The sequence below is a fragment of the Dunckerocampus dactyliophorus genome, chromosome 12, assembly GCF_027744805.1.
Source record: "Dunckerocampus dactyliophorus isolate RoL2022-P2 chromosome 12, RoL_Ddac_1.1, whole genome shotgun sequence".
NCBI classification, from domain to species: domain Eukaryota; kingdom Metazoa; phylum Chordata; class Actinopteri; order Syngnathiformes; family Syngnathidae; genus Dunckerocampus; species Dunckerocampus dactyliophorus.
The window spans coordinates 15,943,643-15,959,860 of NC_072830.1; the positions used below are offsets into that span (position 1 = coordinate 15,943,643).

The 16,218-nt window shown below is 40.3% G+C and overlaps 1 protein-coding gene across 4 annotated transcripts in view; it reads right to left on the reverse strand.

The window, feature by feature from the left end:
- Window positions 1-1,494: 1,494 nt before the first annotated feature.
- Window positions 1,495-16,218, reverse strand: part of igsf9ba (immunoglobulin superfamily, member 9Ba) — a 95,096-nt gene continuing 80,372 nt past the window's right edge. The window contains exons 21-22 of one of the 4 annotated variants that reach the window (XR_008573260.1): window positions 14,316-14,665; window positions 1,495-13,448 (exon numbers count right to left, since the gene is read on the reverse strand). Coding sequence is in view for 2 of the 4 variants with exons in the window: in XM_054795343.1 (XP_054651318.1) it covers window positions 14,463-14,665 (203 nt within the window). In the remaining 2 variants the exon portion in view is untranslated. Of the gene's footprint in view, window positions 14,666-16,218 lie in introns of all 4 variants that reach the window. The other 3 variants (XM_054795343.1, XM_054795344.1, XR_008573261.1) reach the window with 3 other exon arrangements.

A 16,218-nucleotide genomic window follows, 5' to 3' on the forward strand; every position in this document is an offset into this window, starting at 1 on the left:
GTGCGCTGTTACATAAGCACGTATGAGTAGGTGGGAGGCAGCACTCCTGCTAACGCCATCCCCACAAAAAGATAACTAATAATTCCATTCATTCTTGAACAAAAATTATCCCAATGCTTATTTATCTTACTGCTTACATTGTATAGTTTGAATCGCACAAATCTTTAATTAACCATTAGAAGACACCATAACTAAACATTTTAGCTCGCTTGCAAGCGCAGCAACGATCACTGGAAAGCTACTTCCGGGTCGCGTGACACGTTTCTTCTCACACCTGTTGAGGCCTCAACCCTAACTGCCCCATAGGCCAATTAAAATAAGTGTCACCCAAAAGCCACGCCCACTCTGCTGTTTTATTGACAAACACGCTGACAGGGACAGGAAGACACACAAAGGAAATTACTTCAAAGACGACCCTAAAGAATTGGGGGGGGAAAGAGCGCCATCTGAAGAAAGGCTTATTGTGATGTCCTTCTGTAAATATGACCACGTCCTTTAATATTTCCTTTACCTTTATGTCTTTATTCACATTGTTTTTATTGTCGCTGTCCAATGAAAATCAAGTAATAGATTATTTTTGTTTTATTTGAAAAATGGATTATTACTTTATGATGAAAGCAAATCCCGAAATTAGCCTACAATGTTGATTATATTATCCCCATTAATATGCAGTACTATACGTATTTAAATAACGGCTAAGGGGGAGATCGACCTATATATTTGTTATTTTGCATATGTTACATCAGTGTATTATGCTGGGTTGTTGTTTTTCATATCCACACTCTTAAATTAAGTTTAAATGCTAAAGCTATGTGTGCCGGCTCATTGAAAGGAAATAAGAAGAGTGTGACTAAAGGTTTTTTTTATGTTTATCTAGTGGATTAGCAACTCTTTACTCCAGGTGTATGCACATGCTTGTTTGTCTGTTTGTTTCCCAGCATGCTCCAGGGGTGAAAGTTTCACAAAAAGTACAAAGGTCAATGTGGCAGCATTCTCTTCAGTTTTTCTTGTTCCGCTTGAGACACCTGATTCCTTTGAGCCCCAACAAAAAAATTAAACATTAACTCCTAATGTGTGCAATATTTGTTTGAGCTTCATTTCTATACAAGGGCCTCTTCTGAATTCATTAATAATTAATGTAAATGTTGCTTTGACTGGAGCTTGTGTGTCTTTGAATAAAATAGGGGAAAAGCTTCTCCTATATTGACAACTCTTTGACCAACACTTACACCCTGTGTCCATCATGTGAACTACACTGTCACGTTAGCTGCTTCTCCCAGAGTCCTAAAACATGCATTTGAAGCTATTTGGAGACACTAAGGGGGTATTCTGCGCAGCGAGTTTAGTGGGTTAGGGAGCTGTGCTGAGTGGAAAGCCAGACTTGCGTGTTCAGCGAAGGTAGATCTCTTTTAAAGCGTCTGTATCGCCATGGTAACTTAGGCTAAGCTCATAGCCTGGTTATGTCCAGGCTTTCATCTTAAAATGGGCTATGAAAGTGCCACTGTTTCACTACTTAAGTAATTCAGAGATGGCGTCACCATGTATTGAGGACCTACGAGGTTCCCATGGGGACAAGGGGGGGGGGGGATATTATCCATAAGCCAGATTGATTTTCAGAGGAGGAAGTACGCTAGACGCAAGCACCAGAAATAAAATCCAATATGAAATATTAATAATTAATGTTAGCAGATGTAAATGTCACAGGAGTCCTTGCGCGAGTACTCAGCCTGTTAGTCTTCTTATATTACAATATTTGCTGGAAGAATAAACACTGAGGCGTCAATCAACTCCATTAAAACGCTTGTTTTATTATGAAAAGCAAACAAAAATAAAAAGTCGCCACAGAACACGTCACACGCAAAACACTGTCATCTAGTGGCCACAACGAGATACAGCAGATTAAAATATTTAATGAAACTATAACATCAAAAACGAAAGTTGTTGCTCCAGTGTATTTATTTTTTAATTGGGTAAGTGTTCATATGTCAAAGTTGTGCAATGTTGAGCGTTGATAAATGAAAAGACTGGTAGGGGAGAGTTTTTGTAATAATTAGTGTTAACTTGCGCATTCATACGTTGCATGCTGGCATGCCAGAAGTTCTCCCTCGCTGTATTGGCGCCGACAGTGTTGCTTTTAGCAATCATAATTTTTTGGGAACTCCTCATAACACTCAAATAATTACGTACTCATTTCTTGGAAAATACACTGGCTGGTATCGCTTCACTTTTCAGCGGAAGTAGAATTATATAATGTCAAACGCCCCCTTTCATGTGAATGCTCACTGAGCTCAAAGCCGAAAACCAGACTTGACAAAGTAAGTTGATAACCACCGTCGCGGGACCAATTAAGTCTGATTGCTGATGTTAGGTTTTGTCGATTTGCATCTGGAGCAGAAGGCCTGGGTTTGTGGAGCTACTTTTACCGCATACCCCCCAAATTGTGTGTGTTGTGTGTGCTGAGTGACGGATAGTTGGCAGAACTCTAGGTAATCCTTTAAGATGTGTAGCGAAGCCTGCATTTTTTACACTTGCATTTGTACAATGGAGCTGAAATGGTGGGTGTAAGATTATTATTATTATTTTTTTTACTTTATTAGTTTTTTTTCAGCTGAATTTTGTTTTAAGTCCGATTTTTTAATGTCAAATTATGCCTAATTATGTTTAAAAATATGTTGGTTAAAGTCAATATGGTGTTTTAAAATTTGGTTTATAAAAATTCAATGTAAAAAAAAAATTCAGTGCAAAACATTTCCCTATTTAAAAATTTCACACACACATTTCCTGGCTTTGTAAGACTCCTGTCTCATGACTTTGCACTTTACACCTGATTGGCTGGCTCTGTAATGATTGATTCAGTCTTAATTTCCCATAAATGTGAATTTTGAAACATCAAATTTATTTGCACTGATTTTTTTTTGCACTGAATTTTTATAAACTGCATTTTAAAACACTGGAGTTTGGCAAAATTGTATGCTTTTTTTAAACTGTGCATTTTAGCAAACTGAATCTCAAAACACACATTTTTATTCAGTGACATTTTCAGCATAAAAATCATGTAAAAAAAGATCAGTTCACAAAATTCACATCAAGTAATGCTGAAAATGTCATTGCATATTTAAAAATGTATAAACAAAATGCGTACGTTTAAAAAATTACGTTGTATTTTAAAATTAGGTTCATAAAAATTCAGTTCATAAAAATTTGGTTAGTAAAAATGATATGATCAGTGCAAACCATTTCCATATTTCAAAACTTCACACACACACTTTCCGGGTTTTGAACAACCTATGTCACATGGCTATGCACTTTATAACCCATTGGCTGGTTCTGAGACGATTGGTTTGGTCTTAATTTCTTGTATATGTGAATTTTGAAACATCACATTGAAAAAAAAATATTTGCACTGAGGTTTTATACATTTTAGCAAACTGAATTTTTAAGCTCAGTATTTTAGAAGCTGAATTTCAAAACACATGCATTTTGCTTATACATTTTTATTCAGTGACCTTTTTAGCATAAAATCATGTGTCTAAAAAAAGCTTTGGTAATAAAGGAACATGCATGGGAGTTTACCCAACCACTACATGTGTTTCGTGGACTTGGAGAAGGCATTCAAGAGTATTCAAGACAGGAATCCTGTGGGGAGTATTCTGGAAATTTGGGTTACAGATGGTTCACTCCCTGTATGACCGGTGACAGAGCTCGGTCCACATTGCCGGCAGTAAGTCGGACTTGTTTCCAGTGAGGGTTAGACTCCGCCAGGGCTGCCATTTGTCATTGATTCTGCTCATTATTTTTATGGACAGAATTTCTAGGTGCAGCCAGGCCGTTGAGAGGATCCTGTGGCTGCAGGATTGCCTCTCTGCTTGCTGCAGATGATGCGGTCCTCCGTCATCAGGCCACGATCGTCAGCTCATATTGGATTGGTTCGCAGCCAAGTGTGAAGCGGGTTGGTGTGAAAATCAGCACCTCGAAGTGTGAGTCCATGGTTCTTACCGGAAAAAGGGTGGCGTGTCATCTCCAGGTTAGGGATGAGATCCTGCTCCGAGTGGAGGAGTTCAAGTACCTCGGGGTATTGTTCATTATTGAGGGAAGGCTGGACCGTGAGATTGACAGGCGCATTCATGTGGCATCTGCAGTGATGCGGACTCTGCATCTGTCCATTATGGTGAAGAGCGAGCTGAGACAAAAGTCAAAGCCCTCAATTTACCGGTCGATCTCCGTTCCTACCCTCACTTATGGTCATGGGCTTGGTTAGTGACCGAAAGAAGAAGATCGCGAGTACAAGCGGCCTGAAATGAGTTTCCTCCATAGGGTGACTGGCCTCTCCCTTAGAAATAAGGTGAGAAGCACTGTCATCCGGGAGAAAATCTTCTGCATTGAAATAATCCAGATGAGGTGGGTCAGGCATCTGTCAGGATGCCTCCCGACCGGTAGGAGGCTTTGGAGAAGTTGAGAGATTAGTCTCTCAATTGGCCTGGGAACACCTCGAGATCCACCAGGAGGAGCTGGACGAAGTAGCCAGGGAGAGGGAAATCTTGGCTTCCCTGCTCAGGCTGCTGCCCCCGCGACCCGACCTCGGATAAGTGAAAAAAGATGGATGGACACAAAAATATCGTATAAAATATCGACACAAGTGAGGTAGATGGTAGATTTTTCTCATGTTTGGTGCTTTAACAGGCTCGAGGGCACTCCTGTTTTCACCGGGAAAGTATCGCATTTTGCGCTTCTGTCCCAGCACCCTATCGTTTTAATAGTTTCCTGTCTCTCAACTTTCATAAAAATAAAAACAAATCCTCTCCAGTTCTGCCAGAAAAGCACAGCTTCCAAATGCTCGGCAACACACACCATTGCTTATGTTGTTTGTGGAAATTCTTGTGGAAGATCTACATTTATTGGATCTACATTTATTTATTTTAAAATGCAAACGTTAAATGTTGCACAATTGTATGCTGTATACCACAGGTGTCAAACTCAAGGCCCGGGGGCCAGATTCGGCCCAGCATATCATTTTATGTGGCCTGGAAATAATACAATAAAAGACCATTTTATTCTATGATTTTTTTTGTATTTAAAAAAACATTTTTTATATATTTTAGTTTTATTGATTTAAACAATTAAATACTGTATATTAGGTAAAAATATTAATAAAATAAAATAAACAATCTTGCAGAATTGTATTTGTTCTGTCGATTTTGACAGAAAATTTGTACTGCATGCAGTTCTTATTTTTTTGTTGCCAAACACGATTTAAAATGAATTGTTGTATAAATCAAATCTGTGCTTTCCACGTTGACTTCTGATTTCAATGTTCGTTTGTGAGACAAACAGTAAAAGAAAATGCAAATGCTAATAATCAAATGTGTAACATCATGAGGCGGTGATACATTTATAGCGTTTCCAAGTTAAAGGAGGCCCTCTGAGGGTAACCATAACGGCGGTGTGGCCCACAATGAATGCAAGCTGTATATGGTGTGGGAACAGTTTGGGGAAGGAAAAATGACCCGATACAGACATCTTATACAAAGTTTTACCTCCTGGGGGGGGGTGTAACGGCCAGGCGTCCACTTGGACAAAGAAAATCACAGCACACCAGGGGGAGACCTCTTTTGTCTTTTTTATTATATCAAAATACAAAAATTTGAGAGAAAAAATTCCATATGGGACTAAGCATTCGACATGATATGGTGACATGAATGACGACACTGCCGTGTGGGCGGAGCGTAGATGGTGTGCTCGGCCACCAAGCAGCGAGGCTCTGTGCGCTTTCCCTTTCAAATAAAGGCGTTACATCTGGGCCGGGCGGAGCCAGGCCAGAGTGTTGTTTTTTTTGTTTTCTTTTTTTTACATTGTAGCTTGTTGCTGTTTCCTTGACACAAAAAGAAAAAGACCCATGAGCGTTGGAAGGTGACTTTACAGATGTGACTGAACCGCGGTGGGGAAAGTAATAGAAATATCATACATAAGGCTTTGGTACAGCACCGTACAGTATGAGTTAATTGCTCACATAGTGTTGAGTGAAGCGTTAAACCTGATGACGGAACAGAACAGTGAAACAGAACCTGTTTGCTTTGACGTATTTACAAATGAGCGCAAAGAAAAGAAAATGTCAGAAACAGATGTTGCACCAGAATACAGAATGTAAACATGTAAGCACAGAGTTGGGTGGATGGAGACTGAAAATGTGTATTTTCATTGAAGCACTACGTGGTTTGCTTGATTATGAGCATTTATGCTAAAACAGTTAACAATGTAGTGCTTATTGTAGCCTACAATAATAATCATAATAATAATCATAATAATCATAACAATACATTCTAGTTCCTCAGTGCTGGTACACATGAAAAAACAGAGAATATAGAAAATACTACATATTATTCTAGGTTTCTGTCTATTAACAACCAGCTCGGATGTCCATGAATGACTGCTAAATAGGCGGTTTTGTATTGTCTCTACATGCAAGATTAATACAATTGAAAAAAAAAACAATTTAGTTGTAAGTATCACCCCGACAGGAGCGAGTGATGCACTAAGCAAAGAAGTTGGGACAAAAAGAAACAACGCTAACAGTACGTCCAACCAAAGCAGCCCTCTTTAACACTGTACATGTTTTTTTTTTGTTCAGAATGCTGGAAGAAAAAAGATCTCTGAAGACGACATCCATTCCTAAAAACCCAAGTCGAGGATGTGTGAGCGTTCTGTGGTTCGATGACAACGCGTGGCTAACCTGTACAGTACTAGAAGGAAGAGACACTTTTTACGCCAACGTTAGCTTCTGGAGTTATTTGCTCATGGAATAAGACGTAAACAAATTAGCAGCAGTTTCTCATGCGCCTGTGACAAAGCGTTGTACTGCACTCCTGATCGAGACCAGTTGAAAACATGGAAGAATTGACATTTTGCAACGGTAGATCTAAGTACATGCAAAAAATGCAAAATGGCCACACGTTGGAAAGCTCTGGTCTGCTAGCTCTGCTTTACACCGCAAAACGGAAATCTACGCAAGATTAAATATCTGAAAAGAAGGTCTGATTTTATGATTTCATGTGAGAACAATTTTCCTTATCATAAGTAATTCATCCATTCTACAGTCGTCCCTCGTTACGTTAAAATGAATTAATAAATGATCGCTGTTTCGTGGTTGACTATGGCCTATTACTAGTCAAAATATATTCACATACAAGCCATATGTAGTATTCTGGTCATTGGGCGTCAGTAATGTTACACTGATGAGACATTTTTCACATTACATTACCTTAACTTGCAGCCATGGATCCTTGCAGTCCGATATGACAAAGACATTTTTTTTCCCTCCCATTCCGTGTGGAAGTGGTACGTTTTTGGCTTCTTACTTTGCCCTTCTTCCTCACTCCAAATGAAACCCTTAAGTTTAGAATCAATAAACTGTCGGCGAACTAGTTAGCTTGGTAGATTGCTATTATTAAAGCGGCAGCCGTCTCTTGTGTCACTTCAGAGATCCCGTAGCCTGCGCGTAAGCAGTGCACAATGTGGTGTAAACAAAGCTAGCAGTATTGTTAGAGTGTATGTCTATGTATGGCAGATTCATGTCAGACTGGCTGTTGTGTATATCAATCAAGTGACAAACGTTGTAGTGAGGATGGATGATAGACTGAAATGCCATACAATCGACCCACACTACCTTTGAGATATACAACAACAAGGAACTTCCCAATGCTAATGGAGACTTATTATGTCTTATTATTGCTTATCATGTCAAGTATATTAAGTCATACCAGTATAAAGGTGACTATAGGGGTGTTATCTCATGTCAACAGGGCTCTAATAATGTTAAAAAAAAACATTTTAGGAGGTCATACACAGGTTTATTAAGATTGAATCCTACTTTGCGGAAATGTACCTATCGTGTTCGGGACTAGAACCAATTAACCGTGATAAACGAGGGATGACTGTATGTCCTAATCAGGGTCAGGGGTGAGCTGGAGCCTATCCCATCTGACTTAACGTATCTTAAGTAATATGTATATGCTCAAATCTGAGATATATTAGAGAAGTAATAAAAATAAGAACTAATCCGCCCACAGGACAAGAAAATGTGACGCGTTAAAATTGTCATTTTGTTTGTTTCACATTGTTTTGGCAAGTCAAATGTTCTTGTTCTGTTGGCAGATTATTTTGCATATTTTAAGGTGTACTGTGTTGACCCCAATATAAGACGACCCTGCATATAATACGACAAAATTGATTTTAAAATCATGTTTTAAATATCAGTGAAATCATATTGCATTCTTTTTTTCTTAATCCAATAGTTCTTAATTATTGTCATGCCAGAATTTTTTGTGAAATATTTGATATTATTTAATAATGAAATACTATTGAGACCCTGATAATATTTATTTATTTTCTGTATCTGTACAAACCACTATAAGAGTTGCTGGCACCAGCATTTTGCATACAATCATCCGATTATCAGCAGAGATTAATAACATTAGCTGCAACAACTTGAAAAATTTGCAAGTTAGGAGAAAAGTTGAGGAGAAATCAGAAATCTCTAGGCCCTCAGGATCTGTAGACCCTCAGGATGTACAGTTTGAGTACATATTACTTCGTTCTAAGAGTCACTCCACATTAATTATCGCACTTTACCTTCCATTATTGGTAGCAGAAGTGACGGTAACTCCAGAAGTGGTTTGAGGTCGCGGTTAAAAGTGTCTCTGTGACCGTGGAGATGTGGCGTGAGATGCCCCTGCAGTCGTGTGCTTGGAAAAACAGTGCTGCGAAATCACGATGGTGGACCTACAGGTGCATTTGTGTACGAAAAAGACGACCTGACGCTGCTCTCCCGTCTCCTCCGTGTGTCCTATAATGCAAATCAGGTTATGCTTCCTCGTTTTAGGCTGGGTTAATACTCTCAATATCACCACGTCTACTTTTAGAGAGGGTACCTTGGAAGCACAGACAGACACTGCACACACACACACACACACGCACGCTATAGAAACAGGTCATCGCGAGGTCATTTGAAGGTCACAAGTCTAGTATTTTGAGGTTACCGAAGAGTATACGACTATTTTCCAGTATGGTCTATCACCATCATGGTCACACTGTTATGATAAGAGACGGGGGGTCTAGTTTAGCAGGTTCCAAAAAAAGAATTTCCGATTTTTCTACTCTACAGCACCACAGAGATTAACGTAGCACCAAGTCGTAATGCTGAGAAGCGACTAACACACTCCAAACTAATGTAAACGATACGTCCTGTACATGAAGTCAGCCTTTGTTAGCTTTGGATGACTAGTCAATCTACGCGTGTGCGCGCGAGCAGCCAAAATTAATTCCTACAGAAGACGCCAGTCAGCTTCTAAAGCTTCTTTGTACACTCCTGATGAAAATTTTAAGACCAGTTGAAAAATTGCAAGAATTGATATTTTGCACTGTTGGATCTCAAGGAAACTCTAAGTAGAGCTTCAAAATGCAAAACGATATTTTTGAGTGAGCAATTTATTGCAAACACGCATTAAACTGAAATAGGCTGTTCATCAACTGATCAAAAGGTTAAGACCATAGCTCAAAAAAAAAAAAAAACCAACCCCCCTCAAAATAGAAATGACATTTTCAAAAAAGGACTCCGTCATGAGTAGCTGCACCATTCTTGTTAATCACCTCAAAAATTGGTTTGGGTACGCTTGATGCCAGTGGGAATGTTGCTCCAGGTGGTGAAGGTGGCTTCACTGTCTGGATGTTTTGTGGCCTTGTCATCCATCCCAAAATGTTGTCAATTGGGTTTAGATCAGAGGAACATACAGGATGGTCCATAAGAGTGAGCTTATTCCTCTGGAAGAAGTCCTTTCTTTTGTGAACTGTAACATTGTCCTTTTGAAAAAGATGCCCTCTGCAACATTTCCTCATAGCCAGCTGCCATTTGACGCCCCTGCACAACCTGAAGCTCCATTCTTCCATTGAAGGAAGAAACACCGCGGACCATGATGGAGCCCCCTTCACTGTGCCGTGTGGAAAACATCTCATGTGGGATCTCCTCGTCAAGCCAGTAATGTTGTAAGCCATCAGGACTGTCAAGGTTACATTTTTTCTTATCAGAGAATAAAACTTTCTTCCACCTTTGAATGTCCCATGTTTGGTGCTCTTGTGCAAATTCCAAATGGGCAATTTTGTGGCGGTGAAGGAGACGAGGTCTTTGAAGTCCTTTTTTGTTCCTACAAGCCTGCTCTTGCAGATGCTGTCTGATGGTTATTGGACTGCACTTGGCACCAATAACAACCTTCATTTGGGACGAGGATCTGCCTGTGTCTTGACGGACAGCCAATCGGATCCTCTGGTTCAGGGCCGGTGCGATTTTTTTGGGTCTACCATTTTTTTGTTCCATAACCGTCAGCATCTTTGAAGAAGTTTCAAATGACTCTCTTACAGCATCCAACCTCAGCAGCAATGGAGCGCTGCGAGAGGCCTTGCTTACGCAGCTCAACAGTCTGCCCACGTTCAAAGAGAGAAAGCTTTTTTGCCTTTGCCATCAAGAGATCATGACAGTGTGAATATGAGACAGAACATGACATTGAATCCACATTTTTGCCAAGACTTTGGCTTTTAAAGGCTGTGATCTTAAACATTTGATCAGCTGATGAACCGCCTATTTCACTTTAATGCTTTTTTGCAATAAATTGCTTCCTCACAATTTTTTTTGTCTCACTTCCATTTCTTCATTTTGTATTTTGAAGCTCCACTTACAACCTCCTTAAGATCCAACAATGCAAAAGGTAAATTTTTACATTTTTTCAACTGGTCTTAATATTGTGATCAGCAGTGTATGGGCGAACTATGCAACCAGAAGATAGTTGTGCAGCCGGCAGGCTATGGCGAGGATACATCGTACGCTACCACCATTAATACCTTCTCAATGTGCGCTAAAAGTATGACAAACGAGGCACCTTAAAATGTTTCCGAAACCACTTAAAGCCGAACTGTAAGCAAATACTATTTTCTTTTTAAATATAAATCTATATAATCTAATTTCTCTGGTGGGCTCCTCACACGTCCTCATACAAGACATGTCTTCCTGTATAACATGGTTTCTCTTTACAAATACAATACACACCATGTACAGTACATAACAAATATAGATCTTTTTTGTCCTTATATCCTTGTATCTTACATGATACTGATTAACTAACACTCACTTTCAGGCAATCATCCCTTTCTTTCAGATTTATGTGTGGCAATTTCCTTCCTGTTTTCACTAAACAACAAAAAGAGCTTGTGTGTTGGGTCTAACAGTACCGGTTTAACAATTTTGGATGCAGGTTGCAGCTGCACCTCAACAACAACGTCAGCGGTCATTCGATGAACTGCGACATCGGGACATTCATTTCCTGTACAGCGAAAAACATACATTCATTATCGGCTAGTGTCCAAAAAATGAAAACAAAAAATACAGAGAAGTAGCTAGCAAGTAATATACAGTAGTTAAACAGTCATGGTGTTTGTTGTTCTTTGCTACAATGGACCCTCGGAAATGGAACGCTTTGAAATTTGACCTCACAAAAATGTTTGGATGGGTTTTATTTTTTTGCTTTAACTTTTTTAATTTATCGCCAAATGCGGAACTCATCAAGGTAAGGATTGATATACATTTTTTGCTGTTGTAATTTCTACGATACTGAATTTTGCTAATCACTAGCTGTGCAGTAGTTAAACATGTTATTATGGTGAAAGTTCAAATACAGTGGTACCTCAGTTTTTGTTATTAATTTGTTCCACAAGGTCAGACAAACCAAAGCCATTATTCCCATAGAAAATAATGTATATCCAATTTATCTTTTCTTGACATCAAAACATTTGTTGATTTCACCAGTGTTTCTCACTTTTTTGATCAAATTGCTGGCACTCGCAAATTTCTTTGGCCCCATAGCGGATTATTTAATAGTCAGACTCAAAAAAAAGTTAGTTTGGAGAGTTGATTCCGCATAATGATACAGTACACGGTAAATGGACTTGTTTGTTAAACACAGTATTGTACGATAACCCAAACAGTGTACAAAAACCGAGGCCAAATTTTGATGAAAACTGACGTTAAAAACCAAATCATATAAAAACTGAGGTGTTCGAAAATCAGAGACCGACTTGTGTGATTGATTGGTGTGGTGCGGTGTCGGCAGTGATGTGGACTCTGCATTGGTCCTTTGTGTGGCAGAGGAAGCTGAGCCGAAACGCAAAGCTCTCAACTTACCGCTCGATATACAGTACGTTTCTACCCTCACCTATGGTCATGAGCTTTGGGTAGTGACCAAAAGGACAAGGTCACAGGTATAAGTGAAATGAGTTTTGTCCGTCGGGTGGCTGGGCTCTCCCTTAGAGATAAGGTGAGAAGCACTGTCATCCAGCAGAAACTTGGAAGTAGAACCGCTGCTCCGCCACGTTGAGAGGAGCCAGATGAGGTGGCTTGGGCATCTGGTCAGGATGCCTCCCGAATGCCTGCCTTCGGGGAATTGTTCAAGGCACATCCGATCATTAGGAAGCTTCGGGGAAGAACCAGGACACTTCAGAGGACTAGGTCTCTCAACTGGCCTGGGAACGCTTTGGGATCTGCCGGGAGGAGCTGCACAAAGTAGCCGGGGAGAGGGAAGTCTGGGCTTCCTGCATAGGCTGCTGCCCCCGCGACCCGACCTCGGATAAGCGAAAGAAGATGGATGGATGGCTTTCAAAAAACCAAGGTTTGAATGTACATTTGTATCTCAAAAATGTTTATCTCCCAGTGGTCATAGTTGGAAGAAAAGCTGTGACACACTTGGGGAGGTGTCGTTTGGCGCCACCCGAATATAAGACGACTCTAGACTGCTTTTTTTCCCTGGAAAAAGCTTTATATTCGGGTCCGTACGGTAATTATGCTAAAATGCTACTGAAAACAGCTATGCAGTATTTAAATGTTTTTTTGATGGAATGGATTTAGGTGGTACTGCAAAATTTGACTACCCCAGGTCATATTGCATGGACAAATGTGGCTTAAAAGTCAAAACATAAACAGTACAAAAGTACAAAAACATAAACAAATGAAGACGAAAACACTAGCGTGTTCCAATGGAGCATCCGTCGGTAGCCATCGTGGATTAGTTAGCATAGTGGAGATCCTGTGCTAACATTAGCTGCTGATACTTGTCGTTTAGAGTAGTGAAAAGATTGGGTTTGAACCTTGGAGGTCCCACTGTAATGCCGTTTGATTTCTTAAAGACTACGTTCGACAACCAAGGGTCCACTGTATCTTGATCATTGCTTTTAGCACTTTCCAGCTGAATGAGGCATCCTACGCTAAGTTGCTATTTAACATGCAGCACCTTTATTCTGTCTGCATCAAGTTTTATTTATTGGTTTATTTGCCTTTTTTGTCCTTTTTGAAACCTGTGCATTCCTTTGATTCTTCTTGCAGGTACTGTGGGATGGTCTTCCATAGAAATGCACAGCTATGAAAGCAAACAAACAGGAGTCGTCATGCATCCTCTCTGGCACGCCCTCCCTCGGCAGAGAAGGAAGTTAAAAACACAAGAATAGTATTGGCGTCCTTCCCGGAGAGGAGCCAAAGGAAAAGGCAAGTTTATGCTAGAAAAAACACAAGCGCAAAGGCAAAAAAAGGCACCTCCAGATGTGCCACACGTCACAAGTTATTCCTTAATAAGTGAAACTCAACCTACGGGAACATTTACGATTCATCACCCTGTTCGTCTAACCCCCAGCGAGTACGACCTTTGGCGAGTTCGTTGGAGAGTTCTCACAAAAGCCATAACATCGACACATTAAGACACAGTCTCAGTGGATAGTACAGCTAAATAAACACAACAATGCCAGCTAATAGCGGGAACAGAACGCTAGCCGAAGTGTTGAAAGGCGAGCGCCTTGTGTGACCCAAAACCTTTTTTTGTCCATCCATATGTAAAAAGGTCAAGTACGTACAGTATACCACAAGAATTACAGCAACTCTGCGTTTACTCTGAGGTATATTTGGTGGTAAGAACCCTGTGTTTAAATACTGACACTATTTGTATTGTAGGAAAAGTTGGACTCTCGGTCCGTGAACGCACCGGGCTTAACAGTACACTGTATCACTAAAAAAACAAAACAAAAAAAAAAAACATGGATCCCGCCCGCCATCGCATGAGTGAAAAATCTTCATGTGTTGTGACAACACTTTTTTTTTTTGTTAATTATTACTTTAGGAGGGAGCTTCTTTCCCTTATTGTTACTATCTATGTACAGTATACATCTTCAAGTGAGGTCCCTCGTTGTCGAGTAGACATGACGACTGAGGAGAAGAAGTCTTGCTTTGTACTCACATGGATGCCTCCTGATAGCCCCGTAGACTCCAGAGATGATAAGAAACCTTGATACTAAGATCGGGGGGTGGAGCACGGCGGGCTGAGGTGGGCTTCTAGTCGAGTTGAATGGCTTGGCCTGGCGTTAACGAAGGCGGGCGCCTCAGGTCAGCGGAGGGTTCCATAATTGGGGCCCTCGGAGTCCGCGCTGGTCAGGATGCCTGTCTGGTCGTCGTCCGACCGCCTACGATGCAGCAAGGAGGTCAAATATAGATAGGGGTTCTTCTTATTCTGCCTTTTCTTCTTTCTGCCGAGCTCAAAGTCCTCCTGGGGTGTCCTAGATATCTGCTGGGTCTGAGAGTGGGCCGTACCTTAGGGAGAAAAGCACACCAGTGATGCACCAGCTGAACCATTAGGGGTTCCGCAAAAGGTTGAATAGTTAAAGGCCGAAAACAGGGATGTTAGTCCACAGTTGGACTCACACAGTGTATTAATAACACGACAAGAAGCTAACCAGGAAATGTACGCGAGCCGAGGCAGAACCAAGGTTTCAGCCAGCCAAGGATCCACTGTATCACAGACAACAATGTAACATTAAGTAGTGGAAGTGCAGGACACACGTGCCTGCAAGACTGATGCACTACACTGCTGAGGTGGATGTCATATAACTTTATGTCAAAAATCCAAACTATCCCTTTAATGCATGATTAAGAAGATGATTAAATATGAGTGACACTCTTATATTACATTATTAGGACTGATATTCTGGGCTGTTCAGTGCAGTGGCTCATCCTGCACACCATATAGGTAAGGGTGCTGTTCTGCCAGTGGCAGCTTTTTCCCATCAATGTTGGGGTGTCCAAACTTTTTCCAGCGAGGCCCACATAGTGAAAAATGAAAGGATGGAGGGGCCACTTTGATATTTTGTAAAGTGCTAAGAAGTTCTTTATATTTCAAGAAAAAACTGCATCCCGGTTTTGTGATATAGGTGAAAGAGAGAGAGAGAGAGAGAGAGAACGGGAGAATGGCTTTAACTTGTCACTTATGATACTTCCAATACACTGGGGTAGTCTGTTTGTCCATACTGGTCTCTCCATTGATCAATCTGCCTTTGCAAAGACTAAAGCTTCTCCAAAAGGTTTTTCTTGTTGTGATTCATAGTCACAGTCAGAGTGCTAATGGCTTTACCACTTTAGTCATGACGGGCAGTTGCTGGTCGCATTGGACTGCTGTCTCCGTCTTCCAAATTCCGCGATACACCAGGACATTACCTAATCCAATCAGCAACAGACCTGTTATCATAATTCCGAATAGGTAGATGTCTTTGATGTCCTCAATGGAAAGAATCGCCAGGCACATGACCCTCCACCTCACGCGACTGTCCATCACATACCCGGCGGTGAACGTTCTCGTCAGGGCAGACAGTTTCTTCCGAACCCGAGATTCTCGTGGAGAAGATTTTGTCAATTGCGTGGAGAACATAACTATAACATTCCAACTATTTCAACTTTATTTTTAAATAATATTTGTAAATTTTCTTCTTGTAATGTTATGACTAACGTAATGGTTTTCCCGTAATATTTTGACTTTATTCCCATAATATTATAACCCACAACCTAATGTTACAACTTTATTTAGTTTTATTTTTGTTTCTCATAATATTATGACTTAGAAAAAAAACATATATTTTTAAAATATTACAACTATATGTTACTAAAATGATTATTTTTCCACATAATATTACAAGTTCTTTTAAAATTGTGACTTTTTCTCTTAATATTTTGTTTTTATTCTCGTGAAATTACATCTGTTTTATTTTTTTTACTTTACTGCTGTTTTTTCGCCAACTATTTCAACTTCCATCCGTCCATTTTCTATGCCACTTCTCCTCATTAGGGTCGCTGGAGCCTATCCCAGCTGACTT